Source organism: Panthera onca, chromosome A1 (assembly GCF_046562875.1).
Source record: "Panthera onca isolate mPanOnc1 chromosome A1, mPanOnc1 haplotype 2, whole genome shotgun sequence".
Lineage (NCBI taxonomy): Eukaryota > Metazoa > Chordata > Mammalia > Carnivora > Felidae > Panthera > Panthera onca.
The window spans coordinates 129,698,888-129,717,795 of record NC_138339.1 but is presented as its reverse complement, the minus strand read 5'-3'; the positions used below and the strand labels follow the sequence as shown (position 1 = coordinate 129,717,795).

The window sequence follows — 18,908 nt, the reverse complement described above, 5'->3', positions numbered from 1 at the left end:
CTCCCCTCTCCTCCACAGGTCATCTTGGTGGGGAGGGGCTCTCAGGGTGCCCAAATCATCTGAGAACAAGGAATTTCAGTGCATAGCGGGCTGCAATGGCTTTCTCATGGGGTAGGGCTCAATCAGTACGCAAGGTTAGCCTCTCCGTTCCCACCAGCTTCCACTGAGAGCAAGGACTTTGTCTGGTTCCAGAGCTGATTTCTTGGTTCAATTTATAAGCTCAAGTGGAGAACCAAAATCTAGTTAGCTGTCAGGCCCAGCGTTTCCCGAACTGGGTTTGCCCTGAGCCCCTGGACATCTTCTCCTCAGCTCTCCACAGTTCGGCTCTTGGGATCCATCCTTCCTGTCAACTTCCTCTTAGGTGCACCTTCAGGCTCTCCACCGTCTCCTATTAGCCAGTGTTAAGTCAAACACAATCATTCATTTACTTTTGTGCGTGCTGGCTGCAGGCCTGGGTACCTGCCAGGTGACGTGAGTAAAGAGAACCAGGGAGCTAGCAGAGAAGACAGAGGGCTTGGCTCCTCTGGCTCAGAACCAGGTCAGCCCCCAGGGCCCGGGAGTGCGCACCATCTGCTCTCCCAGCTCCCGTCTATCTAATCCTTCACAGTCTTTCCAGAAGTTGTTCCTCTAAAACACAAATGATATGAGTGACCCACTTTAAGTTCCCGTGTGGCTTCATATTCCTTACAGAAAACTCCCTTCACAATAGGGTCCTGGCCTATCGCTTTCCTTTTCAGGCTCATCTGTCCCCATGCTTTTTGCCTTCTGTATCAAACATCCTACCGGGGCACGTGGCATTCAGACCCCTGTTACTCCTGCTGCCCCGGATGCCTTTCCCTACTTGTTACAACATTTCAAACAGCACTGTCCCTGAGAAGATGCCTTTTCTGGCCATTTGGTGCCAGGCACCATCCTGGCTGCCAGGGAAGAACACGGAGCCTGGCAGCTCACCAGTCACACCCCGTAACTACAGCCCTCAATGTGCCGCACGCTTGTTCTCATTTCCATGGTCACCTGTCCCTCCGGAGGGAGGCTGTGAGCATCGCAAAGACCTTCTGAGCAGAAGAGCGTAGGCACACAGTAAATAGAGAAGACACCAGTGACGCAGTGGCACAATTCATGATGGAGTAGAAATCAAGGCCAACATAATATTTCTGTAATGACTCTGGTGCTTTTAGGTTGGGTTAGGCAATATCCTCTCACTGAGATTCGTATCAACTCCGAGAAATATTTTATTCAGTTGTAAAGTCCCAGTTAAATTCCTTTGTACCACTGGAGAAATAAAGCCTTTGATTAAAACCTAAAATTTCCCCAGCCCTCTGAAAAGGGGAGGGGGAGGGGAGCAGGTGTGGAAGAATGTGTGATCTGTCATATTCTTTAGTCAGAGCCATAAACGTGTTTGGGTAAGACAAAGTGATGTTCTGATAACGTTGATAAAAGTAACTTGAAGATTGGGTCACAGGAAGCCCAAGATAAATGCTGAGAGGAAACAGGTTCTTTTTGAAGTAGCCTCTTCATAATCATTTTCCCACACATTTGTTCAACTTCCGAAGGAGGACTGAAGACCTGATTTGCTTTGCAAATGAAACAGCCTAAGAATGAGACACTCAGCTCCTGTTGTAACAAATGTGCTCAGAGGCTCCTCCAGCTCGGTGTAGGCTTAGGCTGTGGCTTCCGAATTCTGTGAACTATTCCCGCAGGCACAGGGTAACTATGGTCCCCTAGGCTGGTCCTTGGCTCTATTTTTTGTTTTGTTTTCGTACTTGGTTTTAAAAGAGATTTCTCAAGGTCTTCAAGAGGACAGACAACGTCCTCAGCAGCATCCTGACAACACAGGCAGTAACAGGTTTCGTGAGGGAACGCATTAGTGGGTTAGTGGTATCGCTTGGTCGGAGTATCACGCTCGGAAACTCAACTGGGGAGGATGGGCAGATGCGAAGGCGGCACTATTTATTACCTTGCTTGGGCCATAGCGGGCCTTTAATCTTCTTCTCACATTCTACACAGTGAAGGAGTGGGAGCTAAGTTAGCAGCTGGGAAAAGAGAACAAGACTGAAAGGCCCAGAGGACTCTCCTTTCCTATGTAAAAGCACATCAAGTCCTCTGAGACTGGCTGACAAATCCAAACCTCTCAGCGCCTGCCTGCCGTGAATTTTCCAAGGCAGCTCAGCACGGTGACTGGTAATCAATAAGTGTTTGTTAAAAGAACACACGATTAATAATAATCCAAGCAAAGTTTTGTTTTACAGATATATTAAGCTCATTAAAAGTTTTTGAAAGAAATCAGGATATCTTACCACTAAGAAATGTCTCCTTTTACCTTTTAGTGACATACATTTTTCATACATGGTTAAGTTTCTGTTCTCAAATACCTAGTGAAAGGGTAACAAAATTTAGATAAAAATATTTTTGGTGAAAATAAATTTTATCAATTAGAAGAAACATTTTAAAACTTCTCTCCCAGGTTTCTGTTTCAGGATGATTTCTGTTTAAAGGCTCACAACATTAAAAGCTTTGGGTGTGGGGGCGCCTAGGTGGCTCAGTCGGTTAAGCACCCAAGTTTGGCTCAGGTCACGATCTCACAGTTTGTGGGTTCAAGCCCCGCATTGGGCTCTCTCTGTGCTGACAGCTCAGAGCCTGGAGCCTGCTTCAGATTCTGTGTCTCCTTCTCTCTCTGCTCTCCCCCCACCATACCCCCCAGCTCGTGCTCTCTCTCTTAAAAGTAAACACACATTTGGGACATGTGGGTGGCTCAGTTGGTTAAGTGTCCAACTTTGGCTCAGGTCATGATCTCACAGTTTGTGGGTTTGAGCCCCATGTCAGGCTCTGTGCTGACAGCTCAGAGCCTGGACACTGCTTAGGATTCTGTGTCTCCCTCTCTCTCTGCCTCTACCCTGCTCACACTCTGTCTCTCTCTTCCAAAAATAAATATTGAAAAAAATTTTTTAAACACTAAAAATTTGTAAATAAATAAATACACATTTAAAAAATTAATAACAAAAAGTTTTGGGTGTGAAAGGTGCTTGGGTGGCTCAGTCAGTTAAGCTTCTGACTAGTGATTTCGGCTCAGATCACGATCTCACGATAGAGCCCCACATTGGGCTCTGATGACAGCACAGAGCCTGCTTGGGATTCTCTCTCTCTCTCTCTCTCTCTCTCTCTCTCTCTCTCTCTCTGCCCCTACCCCACTCACGCAAATCTTTGTCTCCAAATAAACAAACGAAAAAATTGGGGTGTGAAATGACACAGGCCTCTCTAAACCATATAAAATTGAGATGCCAAGCATAAAGACCCACAAAGAGAGTTCAGGGGAAAAAGCAGACCACCACTATCAGTGTTAGGTAAAGATTTTTATTTCTAACTTAACCATGCTGCATGTATACATACAATATCAATATATACAACTTGAACAAATACAATTTATACATAAAATACAATGAAAGTGTGGCTTTTGAAATTAATGCAACAAACTCATTGGAAGATTTGCAATTTTGGCCAGTATACAGTATTGTAGTAATGCTACTGAAGTTATTAATGATTTAAAATTAATCGAACTACAGTATAAGTTCAAAGGCACTAGGAAGATCTAGGTTTTCTTCTAGCATTTTAAAAACAAAAAATAACTAAAAAGGAAAACAAATGTATACATTAAGAAATTGGGCAGACACTGGCATGCTTAAATGTAAACTCTACCCATTCCTTAATTCACAGCCCTGTAAGAAAGAGAGGGACCTCCCTTTATAGAAGAGTTAAGGGGAAAGATATTTTTAGAAGACTAAAAATGATAGCTACAACCCAAAAACCATAATCATAATTTTAAAAATATGTTACAGATCAAGTAGAATCACCTCCCTCCCCTAAAATAATCTTAAATTTCTTGCTGCAAAAAAAGGTCCCCTTTTCCCAGAAAGATGAGATACCTTGTCAAATGGATTCTACTTGCCAGATAAAAACACAGATGCAGGCCACCCCCATATACCTTGATTAATCTTATATTTTACAAGAATCTAAACAAAAAGGGGGTGTACTATTATATTTTAATATCCTAATTATAAGTATATATAATTGAGGTTTTAAAACAGGGTTTATTAAAGAATGTATCACAAACAATTAACATTCTACCAAGGCTCCTTTTAATAAATAAATATTACTTTTTTTAAATTAAAGAGAAAATACCCTTTCAATAACCTATTTATATGAGACACTCATCTTAAAATTGTCTATTTCAAATAATGAGCAAGTATCTTCATCCATATCCTTTCATGAAATTAACACTGAAGTTAAAAATATTTCATTTTATGGACAAAGACACAGTACATGTGAAGAAACCACAGAATTGCTATGATCAGAGCTAAATGAACAGCTCTAAAGTCAGTATCCCATGTTTTCATATGGATATTCAAGCCTGGCTCGAATATCTTATTTTGGTATTTCATAAAATGAATTATCTAAGGTACATCTGGTATAATCAATTTCTGATGTAAATGTTAAAAAAAAAAAAAAAACTGCTCACATGGCCTGTTTTGTAAATTGCTCAATGTTTTGACTTTTTACAGATTTTTGCTATTGTAGCAGAAGTGGAATAGAAAAATAAATCTAACACAATGGCTTAAATTTTCTGTTTTAAAGCTTAATGCACAAGTTGTTCCTTCCCCACAGCAAAGGGAATATAGTGAACGATACTGTAATAGCCTGTAATAGCGTCTTATGGTGAAAGATGGGAGCTACACTTGCCATGAGCACAGTGTAACTCAGCAGCGGAATCACTATTTTGCACACCTGAAACTAATGTAACACTACACTGTGTGTCAACTCTACTCAAAAACAATAAAAAATAAAGTTATTCCTTTCCTATTCACTGGATGGTTAAAGGCTAGAAGTGTGGATTTTTAGAAAGAAGTATGCATCTTTTTTATTCTACTGGCAAAATTAAGATTTCTCTGGAGCATTTGCTAACCATTAAATGTGCATCTACAACTGCCAAGACATTCTGCACAGACAAAGCTTTTACAAGACACAAATTCACCTCTAGTCTTCACAGTACCTGAACAATGCCCCACAGAGTGTAAAGTCAAAACTTCTAACTATCTTACACATTACAAGGAAAATGCTGCCAGGTAAATGCAATTCTTATTACCTAGAAAATATTCACCATACACAGGACATCTGGTACACCACCTTTGGAACGAACTTTAAACTTAGAGATGCATTTTTACCACCACCTCACAATCATGCCACCTACACTCACCCCCAGTCTATAGGCAGCTTGGTAACTACAAACCAATATTTAACCAAACTTACTAAAATACTGTTCACTTAATAAATACTAATTTATGAAGTCTCAAACTTGCAACCAATGGACTTTAGGGCTGATCATATAATTTTAAAATTTATAAAAGATACATTAAGTGGCTTAGGAGTAGCATAACTTATGAAAAAATTAAAATTTTGTAAGCAATCACCATGAGAACAATTCTAACTATTATAACTTATTTTACTATAAAAATGATTTTTTTTTTAATTTTTAAAGGAATATGGTATAACTGGGATTTGTCAATAAAAGAAATTCAGGGAAGAATGTTTTCTTTTTATAAAATATAAATAAAAGCAAAACAAATGTTTTAAAGTTTAAGAATTAAAAGATACACATATTTCTTGCTTTGATTGCATTTTGTGGAAAATGGAGACCTTTCTCAATTGGGAGATACAGAGCAATTCCTATCACAATTTAGAACTGAGATGCAGAAAAGCATCCATTAGTCACACTTCAAAGTGAATTTTAGAAAATATACATATATGGGCAAAGATTAGTGACCAGTATTTAGCTTCTTAATTTTCTGCAACTGTGACTTTTATATCTATGTACAAACTCAATGCTTCGAGAGAACATGAAACCAGAACCAAAAAAGTGTATTTCACTTGAAGTCCAAGTGGCAGAAAAAGGTCAAGAGAGGTCCTAAAGAAACGTGTTTCCAACTTCTGCATTTTAAACATGTATACTTCTAAAGTTTGGCTGCTGAATTATAAAATTTTCCAAAGATCAATAACATAAGTTGTCTCATACTTAAAATGCAATGAATGTTAGTATAAAAATTAGAACATTTTTAAATAGGCCAGGTGGGTGTTAAGATCAAATAATTTCTTAGATATGCAGCCCATACATTCACATATGACAGCACAACATAGAATGATGAGATCTGCTACTTTCTGTGTGCAAAACAGGACATATATATTTTTTTCTATTTTGCCTATCCAGTTACCTAATTATACAGTAGTTGAATAAATCACTAGCAGATTTATGTATACATTAAACTGCAACTCTCTCAGTATAGTAAGCTGCTCCCCCAAGTTCCCTGCACCGTATAAACTAGAGTGTAATATGACAATCTGAACAATTACCAGTTGTACAATTTTAATATGACATTAATATATATACTAAGACTTATTAGGCAAAATATTAGTTCCAGTCTTACTCCATGATTTACAGCTTCCATAATCTGAAATTACACAACAGTCTTCAGTGTTTTAATTAAAGATTTTGTCTAGGCATGAGAATATCATTAATTTTTATTGTGACTTTAAGTCTGTAATGTTTACTGAAGTAAAGAGTCAATCACAGTTTCAGGCTTTGCAGAACGCTTTCTGTTTGGAGAAGAGAAAAAGAAAATATGAATGCTTTCCTAAAAGACTGAATGCGAACACTTTACATTATGTAGCAGGTATGGCCACAGGGTGGCCATAAGGTCTAGAAACAAGCCAAGGTTTGCCACGTTTGACATGTTAAGAGATCAATGCCCACCTTTTTAGGCCAGAGGAAGGTCACCTGAAGTAGGTGCAAGAGCCTGACACTTTACCCTACCAACCAGAATGTAAGGGATTGAGTCAATGAAAACTTCTAAAATAGGACTAGACAGGCCAGGGCCAAGTGGGCTGTATGTTTGCCAGGCCTGAGCCCCTGGATTATCCGTTCTGGGGCATGCTGAAGGTACAGGTTCATTCAGTGAAAAAAAGAGACACAAATCCTCTGAAGCAACACCTGCAGAAGCATGTGCAGGGACCGATGGAAATACTACATTAATGTACGGTGTTCAATGGAATTTTGCTTAGCGCACTCAACTATGCATTTCTAATTTACAGGAACATCACATTGGACCTTATCAGGTAATGTGATACATTATCAACAAACCATTTATTGTGTATGTTTACGTTCAGGGGCATCTACTGTTTTTATAATACAGAAGGCTAATTCTGGTACACAGAGAATGATAGGTTTGGCTCATCCAATGTTGGCTCAAATGAATTTTTTTTACGTTAAACCATTTATCATCACTCTTGTGTTGTAATTTTTCTTATTGACTGCAGAGGTAAGAGAAAAATATCTCTATTAAAAATGGAAAAACGAAAGATCCAGCAGGATTTGTGTTTGACTTCTTCATTCACTAATATTACATACGTGGCTTCTGTTGACATGTGAAAAGTTTTTAACAAGTGGCACTTGAATGCCAAGAAATGTAAAAATTTGTACATCTTTACAATGCTACTGACCTTCAGTCACATATACCAAATTTATAGATGTTAGGTTATGTCTATGATGTTACGTAACATAAAATATTAAAACCTTACAACTTCATCTGACTTATAGCTCAAAAGTCTACATACTCAAAGTAGGGGGGAAAATAAGCTTAATATTTCCTATCATTTCAGGAGCTCCAAGTGTTAAAATCAGTTTAAATAAGCTGAACAGTACTTACGTAGGGAAGGGAGAGAAGAAACACGCCCCAGCCCTGATCTCATGTTATGATACATATAGACTACTCAACAGTCAAAACCAGCACTCAAAGGAAAGGGAAAAAATGGTCAGAAAAGCTTTCTTTAACTAGCAGGGTTAAAGGTTAAAGGTTCTTGGAGCAATGTTTATAACAGAAAAGCAAGCCAGCAAATATAAGAGCTTGGAGTTGAACCAGGCAAATTCATTAGCATCTCACTAGAAGAATTACTGTAAGAAATTAAGGGATTAAGATAGATAAGAGATGACTTCTAATACATTTGGATAGAACAAAGTATATTAAAAATAAACTCCAGTACTCAGGAAGGCTAAAGAAGTTGGAAGCCTTAATTTAATTCTTTAGTTTTTACTTACTCAAATCATTACTACCTAAGGACTCTGATATTTATTTAAATACAACTAAAATGCAGCTTTTTAATACAGCTAAAATATTTATTATGTTAACTAAATTTCCTCTAAATGTACCTACATAGGATATCTCAGTGCCTTTATCTCACAGGACTGAAAGAGAAGTCTTTACCTTCGCCCCGTCTTTGGCCTTGCTTTCCCCTTTGACGTCCGTGGCCTCTCTAACTTCATCAGGGACTGCCGGAGGCTCTCCTCAGTATAGGCAAGATACACGTGGGAAAGGTCCACTTCAAAGGGCTAAGTAAAGGGAGCAAACACAAGACACTCTTATAGGAAGGATTTAAACCAGATGTGGGGAGAAGATTAAAAATACTGAATATACTCCTAGAGAAAAACTGCAGAAGACCAAATAAATGTCTAAGGGTATCTTTTTCTAATGCCACTCATGTCAAACGTATTCACCACGGGCGGTAAGTAAGGAGCCCTGACACCCTACCAATATCTTCAGAGGAAAGGAAAACCATTATTGTTTTCCCTATAGCTGCTACTTCCTCTTGTTGACCGAGGTCCAGGACCAGCTCTGAGAAGGAGACAGACCCACTCTGGTCTCTAACTATCCCCCCGCCATGGCCTGGAGAGGTGAAGAGGCTCTGAAGAAGCCACCATGCCACCTGTGTGGTGCAAAGGGAAAGCCTACCTTCATGACTGAGGGGAGCAGAAACGTCCTCTACCCCCCTCCCAGGGCTTCTCTTCCCAAAAGATAGGCCTATTTTTCAGCTGAGCTGATTAATTTAAATCATATTGATAACACAGATGAGTGACCCACATCCTATAAAGAAACTGCAGTTACAACAACAAAAAAGCACTCTTACATCTTTCTCTTTTTTATCAGGAGCTGGAGTCTGCTTCCTCATGTTATTTCCTGTATAGGCAACACATTTCTCAAAAAAGGAAAAAAAGGGGAGGGAGGAAAATTATCTTAATTAGCAATTAATACTGAGAATACAGCAAATTACTATGAGGTATACTGATGTTACAATCGTAAAACGTAATTTGAATACTGGAAAAGAAAGGAATCTAGAACTCCGACAGTCCTGTGCAGCCCCAAACGACACCACTTCCCCTGAATAGTCTGTGTGTTATAACACGGTTAATGAGAAAAATATCTTATCCACTCTAGTGGACTCTCATCTGATTCATTCCCTGGACCATCTTAGTCTCCTCAGAGCCCGCACAGTCCCCAGGCCACAAGATGCACTCCGTTAAGTACTTCATGAGAGGATGAAGGTAATACTCACCAGCTGCCATTCTCCTATGTCTTCATTCCAGTGGACATAGTTTTCAATCATTTCCTTTTAAGAGTCAAAGATGGTCTACTTTTAATATTTAATAACATTTGAAATACTGAAAATGCTCTCAAAACTAAAATTTTAACATATTAAAAAAAGTTGCCTCAAAACATATACTGCATTATAACTTTCTGATAAATTTAAAAATACATACTTTGAAGGAATATACATAAATGCAATTAAACCATATAAAAATAAAAAGCAATAAAATGAAGAACATGGGATTCAGGATGATGGCGACCATGAGTTGGAAGAGGCAACGGGATGGCAGAGGGGAGAGGGAAACCGTTTGGTTAGAAATAGGTTAGTCCTGATAGCAGCTTTTGTTATGCATGACAAGGTCACTACAAAATAAATAACAAAAAAAGGCCAAACAAACACAACTAACCAACTAAATAAAAGCAGGTCACCCAAGGACCAGTAAGGAGAATGTACCATGAAACAAACCTCAACCTGAGGTCCAAAGGAAAAAAATATTAAGGCTTATTTTCAGAAAAAGTTCTTTGAGCTATACAGAGACTCGAAATAAATTTTTGAAAAATTAGTATGTTAAGGTACACTAAAATGTACCAGAAAAGTGGCAATTTGGGGTACAGAGAGGCTGACATTTTAAAATTATACTAGAATTAAAACTCAACATCCACCTGGAGATGGATGGCAGTGATGAGTGCAAAACACCATAAACGTACTTAATGTCACCAAACTATATTCCTAAAAATAGTCTAAAAAGGTAAATTTCATGTTATGTGTATTTTACTATGATACACACACACACACACACACATACACACAATTAGTATCCATAAGCAGGGAGAAAAATTAGCAAAGGAGTTTCATTTATTCTATTTATAGGATCAAGTATATTGAATGAATAAACAGGAATGCAATTACCTAAATCTGGGTTCCTCCAAAGGGCTGAGAAATTCTTAGTTAGATACTTACATACTCAGAGAATTATGTATTGAGAAAAGATAACAGTTGAAGTGAAATGTGATGGCATTAGTTCAAGTAAATTTTACTGTCAACAACTGAAATGTAAATACGTACCATCAATTAAATTAAAAATTATATTCCCATTTCTTCACCCCAGCCAAGTGATGTAACATCTAGGTCAGAGAACTTCCCTCTTACCTGATAATCTTGAGGTATAAAGTTATCAATAATAAGCATCTGAAGTCGAAGCTCCCGGCTAAGTTGTCGAATATTCTCCAGGAGGCCTTCAATTTCCCTCTGATGTTCCTGTTGGAGATCAGCCATCTACCAGAAGAATCAATAAAAATATGAAGGGCAAACAAGATTTTAAATACAGAACAGTTTTATCTGATTTAAGCACTGGCTTAAGAAACCTTGTAAAACTTACTCAGTTTTTTCACAAAAACAATGCACAAAATGATACTACCCCTTCACTGTCTATTTCCACATTATTTTTTTTCTTTTTTAATGTTTGTTTATTTTTAAGAGAGAGAGAAAGAAAGACAGAGTAGAGTGTGAGTGCAGGAGGGGCAGAGAGAGCGAAGGAGACACAGAATCTGAAGCAGGCTCCAGGCTCTGAGCTGTCAGCACAGAGCCCGATGCAGGGCTCAAGCTAGGTTAACAGCGAGATCATGACCTGAGCCAAAGTCCGATACTTATTAACCAAATGAGTCACCCAGGTGTCCCTATTTTCACATTATTAAGGTTGGAAATACACAATATAGCTTAACAGCTAAAATGTGAAATTGCACACAAAGGAGAAAATGTTATTTCTTTAAAACTGTAAGCATACACTATACCTCTTTAGGATTTTTAATCATACTCAAACAACTTTTTTTTTAATTCAGAGCTACATTTGTAGGTAATCTCTAGGAAACCAACCTCTGATTTGGCAGCCATCAGCATAGTCCACACTTTCTTTAATTTCTTGGTTTTTCCCTGTGCTTCCTCTTGCAAGCTGGTGTATTTTTCTTCAATATCCAAGCGTTCTTGCTATGACAAAAATTGATAAACTTCAGCCAGAATCATTTATTTGTTAAGTCACAAATTTCATTATTTAACAAATGATAAAAATGTTTAGCAACTATTATCTTTCAAAGCAATTCACAGATCTGCTTTAAAATTTTATTAAGATTATAGATATAAGACAAATACCACATGATTTCACTTATATGTGTAATCTAAAAAACAAAACAAATGAACAAAGAGATAAACAAAAAGCAGAAACAGACCTATCACTACAGAGAACAACTGCTGGTTGGGTTTCAGGGGGAGAGAGGCAAAATGGATGAAGCAGGGAGTGGGAGGTACAGGCCTTCAGTTATGGAATAAGTCACAGAGATGAAAGGTGCTGCACAGGGAATATAGTCAGAGTACCGTAACAGGGATTATATGTTAACAAACGGCAGCAACATTTGCCAGGAGTACAGATTAACATATAGAAAAACTGAATCACTATGTTGTACATCCGAAACTAGTATAACATTGTGTGTCTACTATACTTAATTAAAGATTATGGATATAGAGCTTTTCACTAGAAGAGTTAAATACCCAAGGCTAAGTGTCAACCAGAAACAAAAAGTCACATTACCTCTTTTTCCTCAAGTTCTCTGCGAAGTTGCTCTGCTCTTTTCCTCCGTTCTTCCAGCTCCATGTTAGATTCTTCAAGAAGTTTCTCTTGTTCCTCAGCTTTTGCCAACAAATCAACACCACCAACAATTACCTTCTTCTCCAGAGCAGATAATTTCTCTAGCAAAGATTGATGTTCTTGTCTGTTGATTAAAAAGGAGAATAGTTAATATCCATCGATTATCTTCTATTCTATCAATATCATTTCCCAAAATTTCCCAGGTATTTGGATGCAAAATTTAAAAATAGGGATATAATTATGTAACACCTCTATCAAATTATATCACAGTGTAGTATTAATTAACTTATGATTTAATCTGTAACACCCAACTTCACTGAATATTGTTCCTCCTACACAGAGATGAAATAACAAAAACAGATGTAATTTCTGGAAATACAACAAAACCTTCCATCCCAAAAAGCTATTCTGGAGACAAAAATCAAGCTTTTAATTACTATTTAATTTTCTTGCTTATACATGCTATGAAAAATACAAGATTTTTAAATCACGAATCTATCTCAATTCAGTAATACTCACTGAGCCTTAAGTAGATCTTTTTCCCGTTTCTCTAATTCAGCTCTAGCCTTGTTTCTTTCTTCTTCTTCCATGTCAAGCTTTGTTTCAAGTGCTTTTCTCTCCTCATCAATTTTTGCTTGCATTTCAACCATCTTATCTGGGGACACTTTCTTTTTACCTATATGAGTCATTTATTTGCAACAATCACTTTAGGGCCAATTTTTCAGGCTTGTATAAATTCTCTTCAATTACAAAAGATACCTTCCTCAATAATACAAAATCAAATACAATTTTGAGCAAATCAAATAATATATTTTATTTCTATTTAATATGTTCCTAGAATAACTTTTTAACTAATTGCTAAACAAACTGCTGTGTAATTATGCGATGATAACTAAAAACAAAAGTATGTGAAAGAGAAGCAAAAGAGGTAAGTAGGAAAAAAAAAAAAAGAGAAAGATTAACAGGAAAGCCTAATAAATAAAAAAACCAAAGACCTATGTGTCCTCAAATACGCAGTATGTTCAAAAAAGCAGTATGATTATTTACTTTTTTCTGATAACGAGGTACAAAATAAAGTGGCTTCCAAAAATACCCCCCCAGAGTTTATTAAAATAAATGAATAAATAAAAGGCACATATAGTCATAAAATGCACAGATGAAAGTATCAGGCAAAATTTATAGCAAGAAGTTTCTAACATGTATCTTCAGAATTTTTGTAAAATTTATGTTTAATAAAATTACTTGAAAGTATTTCATTTCATATTATACCTTTATTAAACGAAAAATTCTATACTAATTATTTAATGGTTACATTACAATTAACCAGGCATTTTACAGTTGTTGAGCTACCATGATCTATCATCGTGTCTTAAATGAGCAATTAAAATAGCTCATTATTATGTCAAACTCAGGAGCCTAAATCTCAATAAGCCACTTTAAATATGTCAAGTATCAAATATAAATAGAAATACTATCAAATAATAAAGCTGGAAATGCAGTTTCCAGTTGATTATTTTGACTATAATGCCAACTAGAATGTTTCACATATATATAACAGGTATCCAATGTAAGTTTATTGAATGAATTTCAAAATCATGAAACTAAAATGAGAAATCAAAAAGAGCAAATAAAAAACCAGGTTATCAAACTGGTTATGAAACTGAATCAAATAAATTCATTTCTGGTAATACAATTTCTTTGAAACATACTTTCCTTTAGAAAAACGATCAAACTTTTCGTAGAACTGGTGTGTGGCTCTCCTGAAAGCTTTCTGTCATTCTTAACTTCCTTCCCAAAGGACCACAGAAGAGTGTAAACCAGAAGAGTTTATAAATTGTTAATGTCTCCACCCAAAAGCTAACCCCTCCTGCTAACAAGGAAAGAGAACTGAAAGATAATGATGATGCAGATATTTATCTGAATATACGTTTTCAGGAAACATGAGATGAAGAATCATTCAGAGACTTTAAATCTTTAGGATAAAATTATATTAAAAACCCAAGGGTTTAAAATATATTACCCTCCATTTCTATAGAAATAAAAGTCCAAAGCAAACTTAAGCCACAAAACAAGTAAGTTAAATAAAAGAGTAAATAAAAGCACTGATCCAAATTCATGCTTTGGTGTGGTGTGATTCATTGCATTCCAAAAGTCAGGATGTAGACCTGAGTATGTTGGCTTCTTTGGCACAGCCACCTGTATTGAATATTCTGAATTATGGTGTTAAAAAAATGATTTCAAAAAGCAATCTAATTCCTACTCCCAGTGAACTCCTAGACAGGAGTAATCAGCAGTACTATTTCTTAGAAATTTGAGAGGGAAAAGCTGAAGTTCAGGTATAAAGGAATTGCATACAGAGGGTGCCTGGCTCAGTGGGTAACACATACAACTCTTGATCTTGGGGTTATGAGTTCAAGCCCCACATCGGGTGTAGAGATTAAAAATAAAATATTTAAAAAAATAAAACAAGGGCATGCATTAAAAAATTGTAACTTACTTTCCACCTCAGCATTACAAATATTTAAAGAAAAAATGGCCAGTATGTTAAGACAAAAAACAAAACAAAAAAACCTCTCTGTAAAGATGTGGATATTAACAGTATAGTGGAAATAATCTGATAAACATATGCACATTAATTTTTAGGCTTCAGGGTTCTAGTTGTTTGGTTAGCACTTAAAAATATCTAGTTTTCAACCCCATTATGAGGCAGTAAAAAAGACATTATATATAGAAATACAAAAGCACAACCTGTTGATGAATTACTAGCAGGCCTGAATTGCATTAGTTATTCAAAACCATTCAGGTAGGATTTTCAAACTGATGCTTTAGCAGCAAAAATCTTACTGTGCTCTTACAATATTCTCATAAAGATGGCCATGCATACAGAGTTCGGTTCAGTTTCAAAAGTCTAATATTTAAGTTAAATAATATTCTAGCCAGTATTATTCAGATAAATCATTGTATTTCTCTGCAAATAATATTTCAGGCTAAATGTGAATATGTTCCAACTCTCCTAACCAGTCACTTAAAATTGTGACATCACTAAAAGTCACTCTTATGTTGATTTTTTTTTTTAAGAATTTAAAAAAATCTTAACTAAACCAACCAAAAACCCTTCTTCTAATACTGCATGATAGATTTCAGCACAAAATTTCAGGTAAATACATCTTAAAAGTTGGTCATGTCATATAGTATATAATTAAGCCAAACAGGAATAATAGTATTTTTAATTGCCCTTTGCCATGCATTCCAACCAAAATTGCCAAGATGAAATTAAAGGGAAGAATTTCAGGAAGAGTTAACTGAATTAATTTCATTCTCATTACATGAGCATTGTTGGGCGTAAGTACCCAGGTGTGTGATTCCTTTTTTTATTTAAGAAAAAAAAACTTTAAGTTTTTTTTTTTTTTTTTTTGATTCCTTGCTTTAAAAAAATTCTTGAATATGAAAATCATTTATATTTGCATTACTGAAATTTGGCCTAACGGGTCCTTAAAAATTTAGGAAAAAATATTCTGTCATCTGGTTCTGGTGTTATATTGACTTTTGTCTATTGTGTTGATGAGGTCTAGAGAATCCAGTGTGTGTGAATGTCGATCTAACACTTGTCAACTGTTCCTCTAAAAAGATCATTTGGAAACAAGACTGTTGCTAATATCTTCCTGAATAAAAATGGAAGTAATTTTTTTTTAATTTAGGAAAAAGTAAGTTTTTAAAAAAAAACTAAAAGTTGAAAACTAAAGTTGATTTTTTAAAATAAAAATTGAAACATTTTTTTTTAATTTAGGAAAAAGTGAGGTTTTTTTAAAAAACTAAAGGTTGAAAACTAAAGTCAAAAGATGTTTTTTAATACAAAAGACAGATACTTACCTTGTAAAAAAATAGTATTAAATTTTAAAAATGTAATGTAATTAAATAACAAAATTCTTTATAGTTTAAATAATTATACCATGTGGAGTGCAAATCAATCACACCAACCTGCTTGATCTTTCAGTAAGAAGTAGTAAGCAAATCGTAGACAGGAAGCATATGCACAGAGATGAAGAAGAAAAAAAGAAAAACATTATTTCCTTTGTAAAACAAAGAAAAATGTATAATAGCATTTACTTACAGTATAAATACAGAAATAAATCAAATCATCAACACTGAAAGAGAGGAGCTTTACGTAAAAAGAAAGGATATTCAACACAATCAGAGATGTAATTTAAGCAAATAAGATTAAGATTACACTTCAAATCAATCTCAAGAGCTCACACAATGACTCCCACACTCCTGAAAATATAAGAGTTCAGCACCATGTGGTCACACCAACGATACACATGGAATTGGGAACCTGCTAAGATCTAGGAAGTAGTCTGTAAGGACAAAACAAAAAACGATGCCAAATTTAAAAAATTAGTTGAAAGTAGCAAAATTTGCATTGTCTGTTTATAAAATTTCCCAATTCAATGTTCTAATATAAAGATCCAATACAGGTGTGCCTCCCTTTAAGAAAATCCAACACAAAAACCTCAATCAACTAAAGAGATGAATTGGATTATAGTAATTTGTAGTGATAACTTGATTAACAAAAGGATTTAACAAAGAAATGTTAAGGACAGCAAGTTCTCCCAATGGATGTGATTCTCCAATTTGGTTTATAAGCAAATTTTTCAGAAAAAAAAAACCAAAACACATTAATTGCATAAAGTGAAGTACACCTGTATAATAACAAACTTGCATTCAATCTATTAGTAGATTGTTAAAGGCAATTATGATTTCATAGAAGTAAATGATCAATTGATGATTCAAGCAAAAAGCACCTTAAAAAAGGCCATTCATATTCTTAAAAGGAAAGGTACATACAAGTTACACACAGCAACCACATGCTGGGAAAACCATTTTTCCAATGCACCAACACACCCACATCACAACAAAAAACGTTGTATGCTAGGTACACAAGTAGTAACTAAAACTGCATGAACTGAACAAAGTACAACTCATTTCATATAACTACTCTTTAAAGATTAAGGTAAATTTTAAAAAAGAAAATTAAATTATAATGTTCCACTCAGATATTTTCTCAGACCTGACAGTTTATAATAAGAAATAATACTTCTATATGGTTTCTAAAGCAATTTCTCGTATTTTATAAATTATCCTATGAAATTAATTGTTTTGCTAAAATATAAGAGTTGTCAAGAGAGAAAACAATTCTTAATATTCTTGGAATTCTTCCTCTAGAAAGCTAAATGTGTAAGAACAACCAAAGGTTTTTGTTATTAGTTTTGGAAAGGTGAGTACACAGATAATGCTTTAAAAGGCAGTAAGCTGCAATCTAGTACAAGAAAACATCAATTCCCCTTTCTTCTAAAAATATAAATAAAATTAACAATACTTTTCAACTTAATGAAATTAAGGTTTAAGAAAAAGCCTTTACGACTGAAATAAGTCTAGACAGATCCTGCAGAAACAATTTCTTGTGGATCTGAAGTCTCTAATCATACCTTAGAACATTTCTTAAAATCAATCAGGTAGTTTAGAAATAGAGAAAAGTGGCCATTTGAAATACTACCCAATGTATCTTTACTTGCTTCAAACTTTACAGTTTATTTGGGAGCTTTCCATCTTAAGCTACCCCTAAGAACAGGACACCAAAGCAGAAGATCTTTATAACCGTAAATAAAACATGTTATAATGGGCACTGGTGCATTGCCAAATATAATTTGTACTTTTAGAAATTCAGGATTTGTTACTGCATGTCCCTGATACTGACTAGGATTAGAAATTTATGATGAAACCTAAAAAGGAACCTCTTAAGAATTACTCTTTTATACAGCTTACTAGCTCTCTTTACATTATCTCAATTGCAAAAGCATGAATCTCTCTTCCATTGTCTCAAACATAAGCTTAAGCACATGTTTTAACAATTATGGATAATTGGAAGCAATGAAGAAGGGGAGAAATCATCACATGCTTTGTTCTACTGAGAAGTCCAACACGTATTCTTTAAATAATGATAGGGAGCAGTGCAGCATTTCTCAAATGAAGCCCACGGGTTATGGAAAAGCCAAAGCTCTGTGACGGAATTTAAGAGCTACCACTCACTAGGCAAGGACTTATCCAGAGGTTTCTCTATGACAGAACATGTGGAGTCTGAACTACTGCTGCTGCTACTGCCTGGAAGACAAAGAAATGAACCCAACGGGAACCAAAGAAAGAGGAAACAAGAAAATGAACACATACACAGAGGAAAATTCAGTTCCAGAAACAGAATTTTAAAGAACAATCAAGCTTTGTATTAAAGAACAAAACTTATTTTCCCTTAAAACCAGTCCTGGTATATTATCCAATATTCTCTAATTACAAAGTCAGAGAGGGCAATTAGAAACTGTATTCCTTTAAGCATGTACTATGGGCAAATCCCAATATCTACTTAAAACAGCAGCAATTCAGAGGTTGGAATGACATGAATAAAAAAGTAAGTCAGCTGGTGACATTTAAGTCTCTTTAAACTATTTAGTTGATAAGTTACAGGAAGTGAGTTTTAAAACTCCAAATTTAAAGTTATGCACAATTAAAACTATAGAAATGATAAATTACCCTTCATTATAGACAGCTTGCTTTGTCTGCAATTTCACTCCTTCTCCACCAAAACATCAAGCAATTGGATGTAATTATGTATGTTTAAGGTTTCATGACAAAACTGTGAAAGGCTCACTGAAAAATTTAAAATTTGTAAGCCTATCTTACAAGGTAATAAACTATCTTACTATTAAATATTTTAACATATTAAGCAATGGCATTTTTTTCTACTTAAAATTTT

General features: G+C 35.4%; 1 protein-coding gene across 4 annotated transcripts in view; it reads right to left on the bottom strand.

Moving 5' to 3' along the window:
* Window positions 1-3,329: 3,329 nt before the first annotated feature.
* KIF3A (kinesin family member 3A) overlaps window positions 3,330-18,908 on the bottom strand; it is a 48,241-nt gene continuing 32,662 nt past the window's right edge. For 2 of the 4 annotated variants that reach the window (XM_060636169.3, XM_060636172.3), the window contains exons 10-18: window positions 18,191-18,262; window positions 12,623-12,779; window positions 12,047-12,227; window positions 11,338-11,448; window positions 10,615-10,740; window positions 9,433-9,486; window positions 9,007-9,075; window positions 8,307-8,431; window positions 3,330-6,642 (exon numbers count right to left, since the gene is read on the bottom strand). In XM_060636169.3, coding sequence (XP_060492152.1) covers window positions 6,594-6,642; window positions 8,307-8,431; window positions 9,007-9,075; window positions 9,433-9,486; window positions 10,615-10,740; window positions 11,338-11,448; window positions 12,047-12,227; window positions 12,623-12,779; window positions 18,191-18,262 — 944 coding nt within the window. In that variant the 3' untranslated portion in view covers window positions 3,330-6,593. Of the gene's footprint in view, window positions 6,643-8,306; window positions 8,432-9,006; window positions 9,076-9,432; window positions 9,487-10,614; window positions 10,741-11,337; window positions 11,449-12,046; window positions 12,228-12,622; window positions 12,780-16,081; window positions 16,091-18,190; window positions 18,263-18,908 lie in introns of all 4 variants that reach the window. The other 2 variants (XM_060636170.3, XM_060636171.3) reach the window with 2 other exon arrangements.